Source organism: Vicugna pacos, chromosome 7 (assembly GCF_048564905.1).
Source record: "Vicugna pacos chromosome 7, VicPac4, whole genome shotgun sequence".
Lineage (NCBI taxonomy): Eukaryota > Metazoa > Chordata > Mammalia > Artiodactyla > Camelidae > Vicugna > Vicugna pacos.
Genome location: NC_132993.1, coordinates 11,410,463 through 11,431,099, shown reverse-complemented (window position 1 = coordinate 11,431,099; position 20,637 = coordinate 11,410,463). Strand labels below are relative to the sequence as shown.

Genomic DNA, 20,637 nt, shown 5'->3' with positions numbered 1-20,637 from the left:
ACCCCCCAGACCCCAAACGGCTCAATCTCTTCTGACCTCGGTCAACCATGGAAAGACTCAGGCAGTTTCTTTTGCAGAGAACCTGGGAAGAGCCCCTGACTTTGGCTTCTAGTTACCTCTATAGCATACGACGCCCACAGGAGGGGGAGAAAATATCAAAATGCGCTTTCGAAGTAAGGCAAATTTCCAAAGGATGAGGATCTGCTCTCCAAAGAACTTAATAAACTGAGACATGCAGCCAGCTGGGTGTGTGATCTGAGAAAATGAAAACCGGGTGGGGGGCAGGGAGGGAGGAAGAGCTTATTAGAAATATTGCAAAAAATATTCAGTACAGGTATGTGCTAATCCCCCCCCCAAAAAAAACCCCTAAGATATATAATCAGATAGATACAATAAGGGACGGTTACCTCTACATAAAATGGTATTTTTCACTTAGAAAGTCTTATGTTGAACTAGAACGCTATGGTTCAACAGCTCCCCCGATACTCTGACATTTGAGTGTAGGGATAATGAACTACCTTCCCTGGGGAAGGGGTGCAGAGGCAGCAGAGCTGGACGTAACCTGTGAAGATCTCTCAGGTGACAGGCACCCCAGTGAGAACTCCCACTCCAAACATGACTGATTACCGGAAGGAAGAAAGGGTGAGCCAACAGTCCCAGGTGAGATCCCAGAAGTCCTGGGACCCCACTCCTGTCTGCACAGGTCACACAGGCAGGAAGACCCCCTAGGCCACTGGCACAACTGCACTGAACTCCACCCACACCTCCTCTTAGGGCAGGACGCGAGGCACCCCCAACCCCTGGGGGCCGCCTCCCCGGAGCCCAGAGCCAAGGTGGATCCCGGGGGTTAGAGCACAGCTCGGAGCCGGGGAGGGCCAGAGCCAGCCCTACTCTGCCAGTCACTAACAGGGGGGCCTGGGGAGAGTCAACCAGAGTTTCTCGTTCACTTTCCTTATCTGTAAAATGGGGAGACCCCCACATCCCTCACATGGCTGGAAGGACCATTTGTGAAAATTTTATGGAGCACGTAGCACGTGGGAAGAGCCCACGTGCAGCGGCCATGACTGTCGCTGACAGGACGCAAGGCTTCAAGCCAGGCGCTTGGTGAGCGCTGGGGAAGGTGACCTCCATGATCAAGCGTCAGAAGTCCTAGGGCTCTTCACCCTCCCAGATGCAGGAGAAAGCACCAAGGCCGCCTGCTGGGTGTGACACCTGGCAGCGCTCCAGGGTACCCGCCACCCATGCCCTCTGGACCCCCTGGGGGAGCTTCCCTTCCTGGGCACCAGCACTATCCCTTCGCCCCAGGCCTGCAGGAGGGCTGCCCTCGCCGAGAGCCCTGTCTGCCCTCTGCCTACTTCCTCTGCCACCATGTCCCACGTCTCCAGGAGACGCAGCGAGCCATCTGGTCACTGCCTCCAATCACACCTCTCCCGAAATCCTCGCCTCCCCTGGTTCCCTCCCTTCTTCTGATTGTTCCACCTCAGCCTCTGGCTTCTACCCGCCAACCAGACAGAATGGAGCCAAAGCTTCTTCCTCTCAGCACACCCTCTGCTTCTCCTCGTGCCTGAAATGTGTGCTTCTACTGCACAAAGGCCTTCAGGGTTTTGTCCAAATGTGTCCTGGGCCCTAGCATCCTAGAATAAATCACCAATCCTTCTTCTGATCTTATATATTTATTCCTTTGTTCACGGAAGCAGGTGTGCATCCTTGCGAGAACTATTCCTCACGAGCTCACTCTGCACCAAGCCCCGTGCTAAGCAGTCTCGTTCCAACAGTGAACCAAAGGCCAGGTCCTGCCCTCGTACAGTTTACAGGCTAGTGGGAGATGCAGGGATGCAGGCACTCGCGCCCCAGCCTGGTGAGAGCCGTGATAGGAGGAGGGCAAGGGCTGCAGGAGCATGTGCAAAGGCCCAGAGACAGGAGAACACAAGTCGCTTCCTGGGAAATGCCAGTGGCCAGGGAGCTAGACAGGGGCCTGGGCTGCGTGGAGAGCAGCCCCACGAGGGCAAAAACTTCCTCTGTCCAAGTGCACGGCATTCCTCCTGCTTTCACTTCAATTCATTTTCCTTTTCTCAGCCTTGTTCCGCTGCAGCTTTTACAGACAACTTTCTTTTCTTGACTTGCACAGTTCCTACCTTTATGTTTTCCCTCCGACTTTTCATGTCAGGTCCTCTCTCCTCTTCTTACTCCCTGACTACTGCTGGCAGGCCCCTGGGGTTCTCACTTCCTCCCTCACCTTTCACCCATATCCCCCTGGGAGTCCATCCACTCCTGGGGCTCAGCCCCTCATCTCTGTCTCTCTCCCCCTCTCCCTCTTCCCTAGGGGAGCATTCACCAGCCGTGGCTGGGCCTCTCAGAGAGGCCGCCTCCTGCCCTCTTCCCACTGCCCGGGTTTTATTTATTTTTCCCTCTGCAACAGTCTTAGGTCTGACCTCTACTTTATAAGCTTTAAAAAAAAATTTCTTTATACGTGTTCACTATGTAAAAAATTCATTAAACAGTATATGTATAATTTTTCAACTGGTTGATACAAATGTTTTATCTCAATAGGAAGGTTACATAAAAATTTCTTTGTACCTACATGTACGTGATAGTCCACGAATGCCCAGTGGGATCCTGTCACACATACCGCATTTTCAGTGCTGCATTTTCCCCCAGTCCCTTCCTTTTTTACACATATAAGCCTTGTCCCTCCAGACCTACCTCAGCCCCAGGTGATAACATATGTACTAATAGCCTCGATCACCCCATCCACGTTCTTCCGTGTTCATGTGTATATGCGGATATATCTGCATCCATGTGTAGAGCTCTACCCAAGGCAGTGATTACTTTACAGAAGTGGGATCACAGCATACATAGTTTTCTGCACTTTGCTTTTCTCACACAAAAATACTTCCTGGTAGAGCCTTCATGTCAACTGCTTATGCTCTAATTTGTTATTCGTCATCCCTGGATAATATATGGTTCAGTCTAATTTTCCACCACTCTGAACAATGTTGAATTAAACATGCTTAAACAGATGTCATGACACTCTGGTAGTTTAAAGATACAGGACGGATCCTAAGGAGTGAGCTGGATCAAAGGGTACATGTCTTTTTCATTTTAGTAAACACTAACAAATTGTTTATTTTTTAAAGACCATTCATATTTCTATCTGTAAATCTACTAAGGTATCCTTTCCCCTGCGTCTCCTAGGGTTTCACATGTCTGTTAATGAGCTGCCCTCCATAAGGCAAAAAACAGAAGTCAGTTTTACTTTTTCTACTTTGGTCCTCCATCCTGGCCTCTTGGGGAGAGGGATCTAGGGACACCCAAGTCAAATGCTGGTCACCTTCCTGTGGGTTTGCAGGTACCAGCAGCAATTTGACTCAGAAGGAAAAAAGGGAATAGAGGAGTGAAGAGAAAGAAAAGAAGTTTTGATCCATTCAGGCCCAGAATTGTCTTAAGGAGCCTCTGATCGTTTCTTAATTACTGCCTCTCAGCTCATGCAGTGGAGATCTTAAGACTACATTTCCCAGACTCCTATGCCAGCGGGCCGCCTGCTAGGTTCTTCCGACGGGAGGTGATGACTGGAGATTAGAAGGCAGGAGGAAGCTTCTAGCTTTGATTTCTAGCTCCTGTTGGGATTTCTCCAGCAGCAGAGGACACCTCAGATTCCAGCCCCCAGCTTTTCCTGGCAGCCCCGGCTCTGGCTGAGCCCCACCCCCAAAGTAGGTCGGGCATCTCCAGGTGCATAGCCCCTCCCTAAGCAGTCTGAGCACCAGCTGGTCAGGGCCCCTCCTCCAAGCTCCTGTAGTTTTTTCCCTCTTTGTTACTCCAGCCCCAGGAGCCCATGGCAGGCAGCATCTAAGCCCCCAGTGAACCCCACCTATCGGTATTTACAGTATCCCCTCATCTTCTTGAGTAACTTGCTTTTGGCCACCAGACTGTGGCAACGTTGCACGGCTGCCACTTCCAGTTAGGTACAAAGGATTATGACTTCCATCTTGCCCACAGCCTTTCCAACTTACTGGCTTTGATGAAGCAAGTCACCATGTTGGAGAGGCCCACTGAGGGCAACAGACAGGAGCAAGGTGCTCAGTCCAACAGCCCTCCAGGAACTCTACCTTCCCAACAACTACATGAGCTCAGAAATGGACACTTTCCCAGTCAAACCTTCAGATAAGACCTCAACCCTGGCTGACACCTCAACTGCAGTCTCGTGAGAGACCATGAAGCAGAGGACCCAGCTGAGCCATGCTTGGATCCCTGACTCACAGGAACTCTGAGATAACAAATATGTACTGTTTTCAACCATTAATTTGGGGGTGATGTGTGATGTGGCGACTAATTTAGGGTAGTAGCCACTGTTGTAATTATTAGTGTTCAGGTTATCCTGTTATCTTTCTGTGCCCTCAGTTTTCTGATTCTTGTATTACCAATTCCCTGTATTGAATTAGTCTGAGATCTCAGAGTTTGTGTTTTCCTAACAAGACCCTACCTGGGACTTATTCAGGTTCAAATGCCGGTCTAGTATTTAAGATTTTCTACAACCTATTTTTCCACTCTTTTCTCTTCTGGCCAGCTGACATCAAGTTCAATCCCAGTCAAACTAGTCTGCTCACCTCCCTGAACCTGCCCTGTGCTTTCTCACACCCACACCCCAACAAGGGCAATGGGTGGGGTCGGGAGGGAGCACTGGCCTTGGCACCAGGCCTGTGTTCACATCCTGGCTCTGTCTCCTATTAGCGGTAAGGCCTTAAGTAAGTTCCTGAACCTTTGTAAACCTCAACTAGTTTATCTGTCAAAAAGGAATTTAAAAAAAAAATCTACTTTAAAGAGAGCTGCAACAGGTGTTGATAAACAGCTGGCGGAAGGCTCAGCTCACAGCCCCGACTGCCGCGCACACCTTCCCTCAGTCTAGGGTGAACATCCTTCACTTCTCCCCTCGCCAAACACTTCAGGGACCAACTCCTGTTTGAAGATGCCTTCCCAGAGTTCTCGCTTAAACTCATGACATAATTTCTCTACCAGGGAGCCCCAGGTTTCTACTGAAGTATCTTGTGACCCCCTGCGGGGGAGGCGAGGGGAGGGGGAGGAAGGAGCAGCTTCAGGCTCACTGCCACCTTCGTCCCCTCCTGACACCTAACCCTCGGCTGGGTGTTCTGTTAATGGTAAACAAACATATTCTAATACAAAGTACTTCAGATAAAATGCACAGTGGATCAATACCAAAATATCCTAACTAAGAAATGTCATAACTGCTCAGATGTCTGACTTTCAACTTTGTGAAGTGATCAGTAGAGCCAAATCCACCTGGCTCCCCCTTAGGCGTCCGCCACGGCTGGCCTATCAGCACGGCTGTGCACCATGATTACAGAAGTGTCTTTCTAGAAGGCATATTGTTCAAGACAACTTGCCTTATGTTTTAAAAGAGCCCAAGTGCTCACGTGACAATCCTGTTCTCTCAAAAGCAGAGTCTAGGCATGAGCGCAAGACATAATTTCCTCATTTGTTAAAATAATAACAACTACTGTCCCAGACCCGAGTCCAGCTGACCCACCTTCATCTCGGGGTACATGTACCGGTGGATGGAAGGCAGCCAGCAGACAGGGGGCAGGCTGCCGCCTCTCCCGGGGCCAGCGTGCAGCACCCCCTTCTTGTCCTCGTAGAAGGCGGCCAGGTGCGAGTAATGTCCCGGCGTCTCCAGCTGGTGCCTGCACGACATCCATGACACACATGCACAATGAGGATGGCTCTGCCCCCAAGGGCAATGACACGGATGGGCAAAGGCCTGATAAACTAAAAGACCCCTTTTCAGGTTGCCTAGCACGCCTCCGTCCGTGTTACACAAGCTCCTTAGGAAAAGCTCAAACGCGGAGTCTGATACTCCCTGAAGGCGCCGTGGGCACACTCCCCTTCTCACGGGAAACAGGAGGAGTTAACAGACTATAACTAATGCCCATTGTTTCTGAGCGAAGGGTGCCAATGATTGTGTGCTGCTTCCCAGAGAAAGGCTGTTGGCTGTGAGAGAGACGGGGTAACTTGGAAGGCCACACATTTCCTGCTTAATGCTGCTCTTTGTTTAGAAAGCATGCCTGCCTTCCTGCTTTGCTTTTATAAACAGGGAAGAAGAACCATACCCCTTAATGTCTCAAATAATGGAGAACAACCGTCACTGGGTATCACTAAGGACTCATCATTTCTGCATCAAGTAATAAAGTCATTAAAAAGCTCAGTCTTTTTCTCCCACCCCGACCCCGCTCGGGTGACACAGACTTGGCTGTGAGTCATCCTGTCAACTGACTCCCAAACCAAGAAAGCAGTACTGAGACCCTGGACCATTTGGACAAGGGAGCATCCTGACTTCAAGTCAAGCACGGGAGGCCTGTGGGTACCATTTGACATAATATTTAATAGGAATGTAACAGGTTGAATTTAAAATCAAGTCATTAGGGTGAGCCAGAGTCCAGTATGACTGCGGTCCTTACAAAAAGGGGGAATTTGGACACCCAGACACACACACGAGAGCACCACATGAAGAAGAAGGCAGCGATCAGAGTGCTGCACCTACAAGCCGAGGAACCCCAAAGACGGACAGAAGCTAGGAGAGAGGCAAGAAAAGAGCCTCATCTAAGAGCCCTCGGAAGAAACCAACCACGCTGACACCTTGATTTCAGACTTCCAGCCTCCAGGACTGTGCGACAATACATCTCTGTTGTTCTCAGTCCCCAGTTTTTGGTACTTTGGCACAGCAGCCCTAGGAAACTAATACAGAGAGAAATAAAAGGCCCTGGAATGATTTTAATTTTCTTAGAATCCTAAAGAAATCCTTAGAAAGTAAAGCAGAAAAAGGGCCTCTCACTGTCTGTGACACATTTCAGACCCTCTCCAAACACGAGGTTCCTTCCTGTCTAGTGTATCGTGCAGTCTGGGCAGGCACACAGTGGGGGCTCGGAAAGAGTGAGCAAAGGGGAGAAGAGAGCTTTGGGCAAATTTACACTTTAAAAAGGAAAAACAACAATATCAAGTACACTCCAAAAAATGATTACTAAAGTAAACTTCTCTCTGAGCGACAGCTCTCTAATGTGGGGCTCCTATACCTTCTGTTTTAAGCTTTGCCCAAAGAGGCAGTCGTGTGATGCAATAATAAATGACTCGGGGGGTGTGCTCTCATAATCATTTCTTTCACTCTAACAAACGTTCACATGTGCGATGGAAAGTCCACGGGGCGAAGCCGTGTTTGATTACTCTGAGAAGATGGCAGGCTTCAGCTGTCCTTCAGGGCTAGGTGCCAAGGTGATGGAAGTCTGACTACTAGAAAGTAACACAAAGACAATTAAGTTCCAAGGTGTTTTCATGACGACCTAATTTCCTTACAAAGAACAGTGGGAGTCATTTTATTATATGTTTAATACTGTATTTTCTGTGATAAACTGGGCTGTATTTTCTAGGCTCATTGTTTGTTGATTTGCTGCTCAATTGACTGTCTTACCTGTTTGACTACATTAAACTCTGTACTTGAGCCAAGATTCTAAAGAAGAGCTCACTACGAAGTTACAGTCTCTCACACGAAAAGCTAGTGTCAGGATCCTGTCCTCTGCCAGCCCGAGGTACTAGTGACTGATGCAACAGAACAAGGCGATAACAGGGAATACAGAACAGGAACACAGAGATAAATACAAACTGGCAGTTCCCGGAGAAATGTTAGACAACCATTGAATGGAAACCTCAAAATTTAAACACACTGTAGATTTTGCAGTAAACAAGATTGATGATCAAACTGTAACACCAAGATAAACCAAAAGGTACTGAAACGGGGCTGAGAGTGCTGGAAGACAAGCTGGACTTCAAAGACGATGCAGAAGGACCTTCCTGGTGATCTTATCTACGCGGATGCACAGATGAAGGAACGCAGGCCCAGTGGCTATGGCGACTGATCAGGAGATATGACACTGTGAAAACAGAGTAACTTGCACAGTATGTGCTAGTGATCGGAAGCCGCCGGCTTTGGGCCAGATCAAGGATCCCCTGAAGGACCAGAGACACCAGGGTGCCCCTTAAGCCCACAGCCCCTTCAAGGATACAACAGAAGCTATGTGACCATGCAGATGCCCACTACACCTAACCCTGCCTTGCCCTGCCACGCCGGGCACAGATGCACCCAGTGTGAGCATCAGAGACACCTCTGCACGGCAACTAGACTTCATGACCCTCGCGTACTCACTACTGGTCTGAACCAGTCTGTCTCCTGGCCGTGCAAGTACAGAAAAACACGCATTTCCATTTAGCTGGGGTGGGTACAACATGGTGCCACCTTTCTGAAGAGTCACGTGCAATTTGTATCAAACTGTCCATTGTATGTCCTCCAACCCAATGATCCCATTTCTAGGACCAAGGCCTACAGATCTGTATATGGATATGATCATTCACCCATAAGGACACTCATGTTAACAGCAGTGAAAAGAAACAACCTAAATGTTCATAGCAGCACTATTTACAATAGCCAAGACATGGAAACAGCCTAAATGTCCATCAACAGATGACTGGATAAAGAAGAGGTGGTGTATTTATACAATGGAATACCATTCAGCCATAAAAATGACAACATAACACCATTTACAGCAACATGGATGTCCCTGGAGAATATCATTCTAAGTGAAGGAAGCCAGAAAGAGAAAGAAAAATACCATATGGGATCACTCATATGTGGAATCTTAAAAAAAAAAAACCAAAAACCACATAAATACGAAACAAAAACAGACTCATAGACATAGAATACAAACTTGTGGTTGCCAAGGGGGAGGTGGGTGTGGGTGGGAAGGGATAGACAGGGAGTTCAAAGTTTGTAGATACTGACAGGCATATGTAGAATAGATAAACAAGATTATATTGCATAGCAGAGGGAAACATACACAAGATCTTATGGTAGCTCACAGAGAAAAATGTGACAATGAATATACACATGTTCATGTATAACTGAAAAATTGTGCTCTACACTGGAATTTGACACAACATTGTAAAATGACTGCAACTCAATAAAAAAAAAAAAAAAAGAAACAATCTAAAAGCCCCGTGACAGTGGAGCAGTTAAATAAACTGAGACACGTCTATATAGCGAAGTGCTGTGAAACCACCAAAATGGTGCCGAGGACTATTATGCATGATGTATCCAAAGCTCTACTGAATGACCTCAAAATTCTTTTTTTTTTTAAATTAATGTGCACATGCATATTTATACATGGGGAAGAAACCAGAAGGATATGAATGTTAACAGCAGATATGTCTGGCTTGTGGGATCATGTTCTTTTTTTTCTCCTTTGAGCTTTTGCCTGTTTTCCAGTTTTCTCCAATAAGTTTGTGTTCATTTTATACTTAGTCTTTTTAAACTTTTCAATATGGAAAATTTCAAACATACACAAAAAGTAGGAAGAAGAGAACAGTAGACCCCATGATCCATCATTTTGTTTCAACAAGGATCAATATTTTATCAAAGTGGTTACCTCTGTACTCTATTCCCTGCCCCATACCCCTCCAGTCTTTTTCCTGAAATATTTTAAAGCAAATCCCTTATAACATTTTACCTGTAAGTACTTCAGTATGCATTTCTAACTAATAAAGCCTATTTAAAAAATAACGTAACCACATACCAGTATCTCACCTAACAAAACTAGTAATGATGCCTTAATACAAACATATACCCAGTCCACACTCAGATACCAGCTGTCCCCCAAAATGTTATTTTGCATTTGGTTGTTTGAATCATGCTCTAAGCAAGGTCAAAACTGTGACTGTGTGTTGTAAAATCCCTTTTGTTCTCTAACATTCCCTCCTCCTGTCTCTCATTAATTTTTTTAAAAATATAAGGTAGTTCTCCAGTATCTTCTGATTAATAAGAAACAGTCATAGAAAAGACTCTCTAAATGGAGAGATACTGAAGCCAAAAGCTGTGGATGAAATACTAAGAAATAAGTTTAGGATATTGTAAGTGAGGGTAAATAGAAAACACATATCCAGTGTTTTCAAAAAAATCAAGTCTAGTTAATTTATACAAACGTCATTGCTGCAGTCAAGTAGTAATTAACCCAGCCTCGCCCTGGGCTGACGTCACTGGCCTCCTCCGCTCCCTCATGCTTTCTCGTGCAAGTCCTTCTCCCATGTTACCCTGAGCTCTCTTCCATCACCAAGCTGGAAAACTTTTCAGGCTGTGACTCAAAATCTAGAAGCCATAAAAAATTACTGAATTCAACAAAGAAGGACATCTGCAGACAAAAAGTAACATTAAAAGACAAATGACAAAGTAGAAAAATATCTTCCATTTCTATCACAAAGAGCCATTCTCCCTAATATACAAAGAACTCCTAGAAATTAGTAGGAAAAGGCCAACCATCAAAAAGCAATGTAGTCAAGGCCAGAAACAGTTTACAGAAGAGGAAATCTCAATGACTCAACATATAAAAAGGAGCTCATACTCACTCCTAAGGAAAATGCAAATTAAATTGATGCTCCTGCACTGCGTTTTCCTCATTAGGACACCAAAAATCCCAAAGTTTTATTTTCGTGTTGGCAGTGCTGTGAGGAAACCGCACGCTCCTCATTATTGCTGGGCCTGCGAAATGGTAAGATCTGTCTGTAAAGCAATTTGACAGTATCTATTAAAATTACACCAATTCTTTTTTGAACCACCAATTCCATTTCTAGAAATTTAATGCACACATATACTACTCATGTGTGAAGTGATGCTTGCTCACACATACTATTCAGCGCAGCATTGTAACAGCACAGGACCAGAAACAACCAAATGTCTAGGAGACGTGTGATAAACCAAGCCGTAACCTTTCATACAGAGCATGTAACACAACGGAAGGAAACAGTGAAGAAGCTCTCCAGGTACTGATATGAGACCTCGCAGCTATACTGTCGAATGAAAAAAGCAAGGTGCAAAGCAACACATATAAAATGCTACTTTTTGTATGAAAAGGGGGGAAATAAGAACATACACCTGTATCCGCATATACACATACGCAAGCTTCGGAAAGGTACACGGGAAATTTACAGTGATTGCCGGGATTACTGGATGGATGTGGGAACCGGGTGAAGACTCTCCACGTGATGCCAGTGGTTGAGACTGCCACTCCCTTCTTCCCTTAGTAACAGAACCTTCCAAATTTTAGCTGGTCACATGGTCACCCAATTAAAAGACCACACACAGTTCCCAGACTTTCTTGCTGCTAGGTGTGGCTGGTAACTAAGAATTGGCCAATGAAATGTGGGCAGAAGCGATGTGTTCCATTTCTGGGATTCCTATGTTTTTCCCCTCCCTGCATGCTAGAACATGACCTGGTAATGGTGAATCAGCCTTTACCACATGGGTGAGTACAATACTCTAAGAGAGGGTAGCACACAAAACTGGAAGACCTGGGCCCCAGAATGACCCACTGGAACAAAGCCATCTACCACGCAGGACGGCTTCTCTCCCTCTGGGACCGCCATGCTAGAAAGCCTACACTTCTAACTCATTTGTGTCACTGTACTCTGGGTCTCTCTCTCTCTCTCCTTTAAACAGCAGCTTAGCCTGGACTCGCACTAAAGCAGAAAATGATACCTAGGGATGAGTTACCACAGTATCAAAAACCACACTGTAGCATTGGCTTCCGCGCTAGTAAGAGAAGATGGTAAGAAAAATAGATGCTGCAGACAAGCAGGCTGGTAACCTTTGTTATAACTGTAGCGAAAATTCTGATAGATCTTCAATGACTTGGAAGAAAAGCCCTGTGTCATCTGGACTTGTAACTTTAGGGGAAACAGTAAGAAACGGTACTGAGAGTTCCTTGATGTTTTTTTTTTTACATTTTTTATTGATTCATAATCATTTTACAGTGTTGTGTCAAATTCCAGTGTTCAGCACAATTTTTCAGTCATTCATGGACATATACCCACTCATTGTCACATTTTTTTCTCTGTGATTTATCATAACATTTTGTGTATATTTCCCTGTGCTGTACAGTGTAATCTTGTTTATCTATTCTACAATTTTGAAATCCCAGTCTATCCCTTCCCACCCTCCACCCCGCTGGTAACCACAAGTCTGTATTCTCTGTCCATGAGTCTATTTCTGTCCTGTATTTATATTTGTTTTTGTTTGTTTTTGTTTTTTAGATTCCACATATGAGCGATCTCATATGGTATTTTTCTTTCTCTTTCTGGCTTACTTCACTTAGAATGACATTCTCTAGGAGCATCCATGTTGCTGCAAATGGCATTATGTTGTCGGTTTTTATGGCTGAGTAGTATTCCATTGTATAAATATACCACATCTTCTTTATCCAGTCACCTGTTGATGGACATTTAGGCTGTTTCCATGTTTTGGCTATTGTAAATAGTGCTGCTATGAACATTGGGGTGCAGGTGTCATCCTGAAGTAGATTTCCTTCTGGGTACAAGCCCAGGAGTGGGATTCCTGGGTCATATGGTAAGTCTATTCCTAGTCTTTTGAGGAATCTCCACACTGTTTTCCATAGTGGCTGCACCAAACTGCATTCCCACCAGCAGTGATGTTTTGAATGAGCTACTTATAAGATACGAAAGAATTGGCTAGTTCGCAAGCAGAAATGGAAGGAAACACTGCGTAAGAGTATGTGTTCTGAGTTCCACAATATAAAAATTGAGACTCCAAACATTTTGGACCCCATAGGACGGGAAAAGCCAGTTTCTCTGTACCCAAAGAGCAGGAGAGAAGAATTTCTCTCAAAGCCTTTGTGAAAGTCTCCATTTAAATATTCTTGGCCAGACATGGGAGTCAGCCCATTTAAAAAGATCAGACTTAGGGCTCCGCCTTAAGGTAGGCGTTGCCATTAAAATGAGGGAAAGAGAGAAATGAGAACAGAGACCAGTAACTAGTCTACCATCTACTGATTTAAAAAATAAGATCCAGGAGAGATTTTTGGCAGTGGATATTCTTACCCGATACTGACTGGAAACAAACAGATGAAAAGCCTAGTTAGTTTTTGAGGACTCCGTATTTGTCATATGCTTGGCCTAAAACAGCCTGTGACTTCTCAACACTTCAAGTCACTAGACCTCCAAACCTACACCAGCAGGAAACACGTTCTAAAGCTATGCATCTTTCTCCAATGCCCACTTCTCAAGTGGTTGTGGCAGGAAATGGTTAGAGAACCCCCTGGACGGCAAAGCCAGGAGCCACGGAGGAAAACGGACAAGGGGATTCCAGTGAGCAGAACCAAGGGGTGGCCAAGAGCACACTGCCCTGTGAGGACAAGCCGGGCTCTGCCATCCCTGCTCGGCGGAATTTCACTACTGTTATGGACTAATGGCTGCTTGTGTTTCTCATTCTTCTTTTTCAAATAGGCGTTTGTATTATGCCTTCCATGTGGCATTTGGGAGGTGAGGAGTGGAGGACTTGACTGTTCTTTCATAACTTTTCAGGATGAGAAGAACCATGTCCTGACTGCCTCGTATCACACAGAAACCCTGGGTTTTAGACCAGCAGCACTGACGAGATGAGACTCTGTCGTCTCTCTAGGGGTGGGGGGACTGTCCTCTGTGTGTGGGAAGAAGGGTGCACTCAGATACCGAGGTCACCAGGGGGGCAAAGGGAAGCAGAGGCTGCTCATTTTTTCCCATAATCATTCTTCTCTTCTTCCTGTTTGTAACAAGAGCCCCAAATTTTAACTGGTCACCAGGTGGCCCAACTAGAGACTACCTTTCCCAGTGTCCTTTGCTGTTAGGTGAGTCTTTGTTATTGAGAACTTGACAATGGAATGCGCGATGTGATGTAGGCAACTTCCAGGTCTTTCCCTCCTCCCTGTGGGCTGGAATGCAGACGCAGTAGCCGTGAGCAGCTTTGAACAGGTGAGAACACAAACATCTCTCTTAGGATATGGTAGATTATGAAGAGAGAAGCGTGGGCCCTGAATGACTGTAGGAACAGCAGGCTACCCACTCTGGCCATCTGCCTACTTCTAGACCACTACATGGGAAAGAATCTTCTGTCTTATTTGAACCATTGTATTTTGGGGCGTCTGTTATCACACATTTAGCCAGGACTCTATACCTGGCTACATATAACACCTCCTTATAATTTTTGGCTTTTGAACCATGAGAATGTATTGCCTACTTGGGAAATTAATTTTTCAAAAGGAGTAATGATTTTCTAAAAATGTCAAGATCCCAATAAGATTTTTTTTTAAAAAAACTCAATATTACTTCTGAGACACAAAACTAAGGAAATATTTCAAATACAGAAAAATATATATCACAGCTCCAAAATGCAGAGAAGCAGTTGAAAAAAATCAGAAAGATGCTTTATGCTCAACCATAGGGAATAATCAAGTAATCTTATGCGACAGCTCTAGCATTATAGAGCTATTAACATAATCATCAAAATGAAAAATACGGAGGGCAGTGGAGAGAAAATATATGCATAACTGGTGTCCCTGAAGAAGGAAATATGCAGAAAGAAAGGTTCCTGAAATTAAAAATAAGTCATATCTATAGATCAAAAGGGACAAACCATCCCAGAAAAAACAGTTCAGAAACATCACCGATAAAGAATCTATAGGGATCTGAACAGAAGAGACTTCTCTGAAATAAGCAATATCAGAAGACAGCAGAGCAGTGGCATCCTGAGAGGAAGAAAGATTCCAGAACCTTCTATATCCTATACTTTTAAAAAGTACACATATCAGCACCAAAAGAGGCAAATGTGCTAAAATTTTACAGGGATCAGGGATAGATTTCTCTCTTAAAATCTGAAATAAAGTTAGATTACTCATATGATGAAAAAATAATTAATAATGGTTTTGCTGCTTCTGTTAAAAATTCCCTTCCTATTTTCCCAATAATAAAACTCCTATACTTTTTAAAGTATAGGATAAAATTTGCCCAAAATAACAAATGACTGGGCTTTAAAAAGCTGAGAGTTGATTTGCCTACCCAGGGCAAGGAGGGCATTATTGTGGCTAAAGTAAGCGAAGACCACCTACATGGCAACAAATTAATTAAACAAAATGGATGACAATGTTAATATAAACTGAAAGCAAAATCTACCCCAGCTTCTACTCCAGTATGAAGAATCATTATTGCAGGATGCTGGCTGAGACATGAAAACCACAACCTGAGGTGTGAAAATGGCCTTGGATGTTCTTGGAAAGGTGTCTGTGGTTTGGGCGCAAAACCTCTACCCGCGAGGGCTCACCACGTCCGCACCAGCTGGCAGACCCCGGCTCCCCACCCAGGTATGTACGCCACGTACCGAACTTGGTTCTCCAGGAAGTGCATGTACCGGTAAAGCAAGGTGTAGGAGGGGGAGAGGATGCCCACGGACTTCATCCGCGCGCCACGCTCCAGCTCGCTTTCCACAGGCATGTTGGCGAAGCAGGCCAGGCCGAAGAAGGGCCCTTTCCGGAAATAGCTGAAATAGACCAAATATGGATTGTGGTTGAGAATCAGAGAGAGAGGAGGAGTTTGTTTTATTTTGTTTTCTTGAGATGGAGTCCCAAACAAAAGACACAACTGTGTCCAGGGCTCTACCTGAGAAAGCTAGCCTGAAAGAAACCTTTTTTAGAATCTTAGGGGACCAGTTAGCCGAAGCCACTCAACCGTCCAGATGAGACAACCAAGGCGAAAAGAAACCGAGGACCTCGCCAAGGTCATCCTGCTGGAGCCAGGACTCCACCTCTGCCAAGCCTGCTGCTTGATTGCTGGAGACCATGGATCCAGGCCTTCTCTCCTGCACAACTGACAACTGGGAGGGGGAGGGTCTTCTGTTTTATTAGCATAAACCATGTTGATTCTTTCTTCACTTCCTGAGTCTCTGACGTATTTAAAAGAGCATTTGACCAGAGCTGTCACTTCATTTCCTTCCCCTTTCTCACACTTGTGTCTGTCACTGTCTCAGCCCAGTGAGAAGATTAAAGCTACTCCAAGATCCTTATGTTCTTTCTCTTTGCTCCTCCCAAGACTCTTAATTACACAGGACTAGAAACTGGCCTTACTTAAAGCTGGAACAGTTTTAGCACATAAATGTCTTAAGTTAGCCCAAATGGAACTGAAACTCTATTCTTTCATTAAAGCTAAACCTCAAACAAGGTCCAATCATCTCTCAGAAAAGGAGAGAACCTCTGTGGCAAGAGTTCTTAATATTTTCAGGTCATGAAACCCACTGAGAACCTAGCAAAAGCTTGGAAACTTGCCTAAAAACTGATATAAAATTATACAGAAACCTGTATATACGTTTTCAGGACATTTACACCACCTCCTGAAGATGCCCTGATCAGGGCCCGTGTGCTCTGAGGAAAGTGTGGCGGGGGTGGGGTGGGGCAGGGGGAGGAAGTAGTACAGAGAAGACGTGCATTCAGAAGTACTTACATGAAATCAGACTGAATTTTATGGGACCCACTGGCCATAGATTTGAACTCAACGCCTTCAAGGTCAATATCTTGAGGTAAGCACCATTCTACCATGTTTCCTGTGGGGAGAGAGGATACACACTGAAAGAAACAGAATCATTCAAAGAAAAGGGCTTAGTGCAGGGCTGAGTACAGTGGCTTCCCAGGAAATGTACTGATGACCTCCAGGACTGCGCAGGCAGCTCGCCCAGTCCATCACCCATGTGCCGGCAGAGTTCCCGAGTCATCCCGAGGGCCAGGAGATGGGCACTGAAGGCACCTCCAATCTCTGTCTTCAGGTGAACACTGACCTTGGGTCTGCCACTCCGCATGGCCACCTCCAAATCTCTTCCCCACAGCCTCACTTGTAAGTGCATGTTTTTACCCTCTACCCCCCATTTCCTCTCACAGTCTCTCCTTAATCCAGTGAGAACTTACTTCCATCTTGCCTCTCTACGGCCACTAATGATTTTGACGAACCCCAAACTCTATTTATTTTAATTCGCATTTTCATTGATCTCTTTGTGGCATTTGATAATTCCTCAAAAACTTCTCCTCTTTTCCCTTGATTCCCATGTTAGAAGACTATCTGGGTTGTTTCCCTTCTTCTGTGATCAGTGCAGCTCTGCTTCCTTTCTTAACTCTTTCCTCTCTTTCCTCAAATCAGGCCCTTCTCCAAGGTCCAGACACCAGTTCTTTGCTTCTAGAATTCCCTGACCTCAAACAGACTAGAGTCCAGGGACTGATAAAGAGATCAACAAGGAGACTAGTGATCACAGCTCTGGGCAGTAAATTCTATGACAGACAGTAACATTGGATTTTAGAAATTTTGGAACGTAGCAATGACAGGCATCCATCAGACTGAGGGAATCAGAGAATTTCATAATAGCAGTGTTTCCCACAGGCTTGAGACAACACTATAGAATATGCTTTATTGTTTTCTTGCATGTTCAAAAATTTTCCAAATAAAAATGCTAACTTATTTGTGAGATTTCACTTTAGAATGAATTTCTCATCAACACCTAAAACCCTAATTTCCTAGGCATCAGAAACACCATCAATAATCCCAGACAACAATGCTTTCAGGTGATTGTTTGGGGCAGAGAGGTACTGCATATCCAGTCTACATGTACGCGGTCCAGTCTCCCAACAGAGCAGACATCAGAGGGGATCAGCCTATCCTGTATCCAGCAGCCTAAGGCACTTTCAAGTAGTTTATTTTCAAGAGAAGAATCATGAATCCAAACAACTAATCAATGAGCTAAAACAAAAAGCATGAAGAAAGGAATGAAGATTTTGCTAAAACAGAAAAATTAAACCAATGTTGCCTTCGTCAGAGTTAAAGACAAGAAAAAGACTGCTGCACTCTGAATGAGAGGTGGACCTGGGGCTAAAGGTCTTAGCATCCAGGTCTACTGTCTCCATAGTCCAGTGGCTTTCTGCCTGTGTTGTGCATCAGAACACTCAGGAAACTTAAAAAGGTGCTGGGACCCACCCCAAACCTATAGGGTCATGATCCGTGCCACGTGCATGCTTCTGCTAATGAGCCTGCTGTGTACGTGGTCCTCACCCTTCATGATGGCAACAGATGGTGACCTAGGAAAGGGACAGCTTGGGATGGAGCTGCAATGGCCCTTAGGTAGATGCTGTCCTCCTCTCACTCACTTAACCTGCTTCTTCCAGGATCTGCTGCCTTGTTTCTTCCCATGCAGTGGGAACCCACCTGAGGTTCAAAAGCTCTCACTCAGTTCCTTTCCTCTAAGCCAACCTGTCCAAAACTACTCAATGACTTGTTAAAACTTTAATTTACCTAAACTTTGTGCTGAAGGATAAGTTCAGAAAACAGCACAAGTCATAACTAATAGTGCACAATGAGTTTTCCCAGCGTGAACATACCTGTGTAAGCAGAACCCACATCAAGAAGCAGAACACTGTCAGCACAACAGAAGCCTCTCTTGAGTCCAGTCTGAGTTGTCAACCTTCTCTCAACGGTAACTATTATCCTGACTTCTAACACCATAAATTAGCTCTGCTGTTTTTGAAATTTCTATAAATGCAATCATAGTTTGTATTCTTTTGTGTCCGTTGTTTTAAATTTTTTTTTTTAATGGAGATACTGGGGATTGAACCCAGGACCTCATGCATACTAAGCATGCGCACTCCCCCTGAGCTATATGCCCCCCCCACCCCGTGTTTGCCTTCTTCAATATTTTTTGCCATGTGTGGTGACTTCCTAACATGTGACCTGGCTCGGCTGAACCACGTTTCTCAGAATTCCCTTTCTTGCACATTTTCAGTTGAGACAAGAGAGAAGTGAAGCAGTAGCCATGCTATGTTTATGTCGGAAGGTCAGTGCAGGGGCATCAGGGAGCTTGTGGCCATAGCTGCTTATCCGCAGGCTTGTCACACTTGGGGGAAGGTAGCCAGCTCTGCTGACGCCGGATCCTTCCCCTGGATCTTCTTTCAGCCTCCCTGACCCGCACCGCAGGTGTGTGCTTAGTTCCATAACGAAGGTCATCAGCTGCATCAGGTCAGGACACCCCATCGTGAGAAGTGGAGGCAGCGGCAGACTGACCTGGGTTCCCGTCCACCCTCGAGTTCCAGTTTGATCTCCTTTTTTCCAGCTGCACTCTATTCTTCATAACCACCTGCTCAAGAGACTTCAAGCTCCACCATCAGTCACAAAGACAACAGCCTTTCAGAGACTGTCCAACCAGCTCCCAGAGTTGCACAAGATCCAAGCCCTGCAATAAGTCCCTTTATTTCTCCCCCAGTGGTTCTGCTTCCCTGATTAAACCTTGACATTGACTGACGCCATATGCACACACTTCTGCTGACTCCATCCGTAGGAGTGGAACTGCTGTAAAAACCTTTGCATCCCTGCAAATTAAAGAAACTTCAATAATTCCCAAAGCAGGGTTTGCCAAAGCTGAGATGACTAGGGCTTCTGCAAAACCCCAAAATTTTTCAGAACGGATTTTGGCCAAACAATCTTTGTTTAGGTTCAACAAGACAGCCACGTTCCTTTACTGCAGACCTTCTCAGAGCCTTTCATGTTACTCTGCATTATGAATCTCTGTGAGATCAATACCATGCTTGATGTTTCCAAAAGTATTTGGCCAATAAACCTACTTTTAAGAAGCATCTTAAAGGCCTAATTTTATAGAAGGCTTTTTTTTTTTTAAGAAATACTAGTATATCAGGGGCTGCATGTTGACCCTGAGTGCCACTCTTCCTTTCTTATAGGAATAGAACCTCCTATTCTTAGCTTGGCACCTGACCTTCCAAATGACAACTATGTTTCTCCGTACCTTCCTGCATACAGGTAAGGATACCTGAGTAAGTTCTGGTCAGTGGGATGCGGACAGAGTGACGTGTGTAGTTTCCAAATTGTGTCTTAAAGGGAAGGAATATGCTGCCCCTTCTTCCATCCTGCTGCCTGGCATGGGGATGTGGTGGCAAGTCATCCTGAGTCATCCAGGTGAGGGCATCAGCCTGGGTATTATGGAAGGGATGATAGAGTGATGGCCAACATGAGTCTAGGGCCCTTGAGTACCCCGGGGATCTGAGCCAGCATTCCAGCCCTAGGCCAGCTAGCTCCTGACTGTTACATGAAAAAGAAATACACACCTATCTTGATCAAACCACTGTTAATTTGGGTCTCTGACAGTCACAGCCACACATATGTCTTATTAAATATGGCTGACCAGCAGAATCAAGTCCCCAGTTCCTCAGCCTGATTCTCAAAGCTTCTTATTCCTCTGTGCCTGGCCAGTCCTCATGGCATAGAAACTGAAAGGATCGGGTGCAGTGAAGGCCATCCCGAGAGTCACATTCTTCACGTTTAGATGGATGCAAGCCCCCTGCAGTTGGGAAGAAAAGTCCATCAGGGTCAGGCTGGCAAATCATAGAATGGACCGCAGGCTCTGGAACACCACTCTGGGAACAGTTCTTTATCCCACAGGAAGAACGTTTCTGCTGACACACTCCTTGAACGAAAGGAAGGGAGATAAAGCTGCCGTGGCCGTCATCCCAGCCTAATATAAGCATCATCTTAGATGTCTGTCTCCCCAGGAGACTGAGCTTCTTAATGGCAGGAACTTCGCGTGTTTATCTTCACATCCCAACATAGCCCAATGCTCAGCACAGGACAGGATGGACAGTAAAAACAAAACAAAAACCCCACTTTATTGAGGATGGGCATGTTTTTTAAAAGCCATGATATTGTGATTATGTAGAAAAATGTCCT

The 20,637-nt window shown here is 45.3% G+C and overlaps 1 protein-coding gene across 1 annotated transcript in view; it reads right to left on the bottom strand.

The window, feature by feature from the left end:
- Positions 1 to 20,637, bottom strand: part of DENND11 (DENN domain containing 11) — a 36,368-nt gene that overhangs the window by 6,522 nt on the left and 9,209 nt on the right. Inside the window, exons 2-5 of the mRNA XM_072964319.1 lie at positions 16,369 to 16,468; positions 15,254 to 15,412; positions 5,543 to 5,696; positions 117 to 255 (exon numbers count right to left, since the gene is read on the bottom strand). Of these exons, the coding sequence (XP_072820420.1) occupies positions 117 to 255; positions 5,543 to 5,696; positions 15,254 to 15,412; positions 16,369 to 16,468 (552 nt within the window). The remainder of the gene's footprint in view (positions 1 to 116; positions 256 to 5,542; positions 5,697 to 15,253; positions 15,413 to 16,368; positions 16,469 to 20,637) is intronic.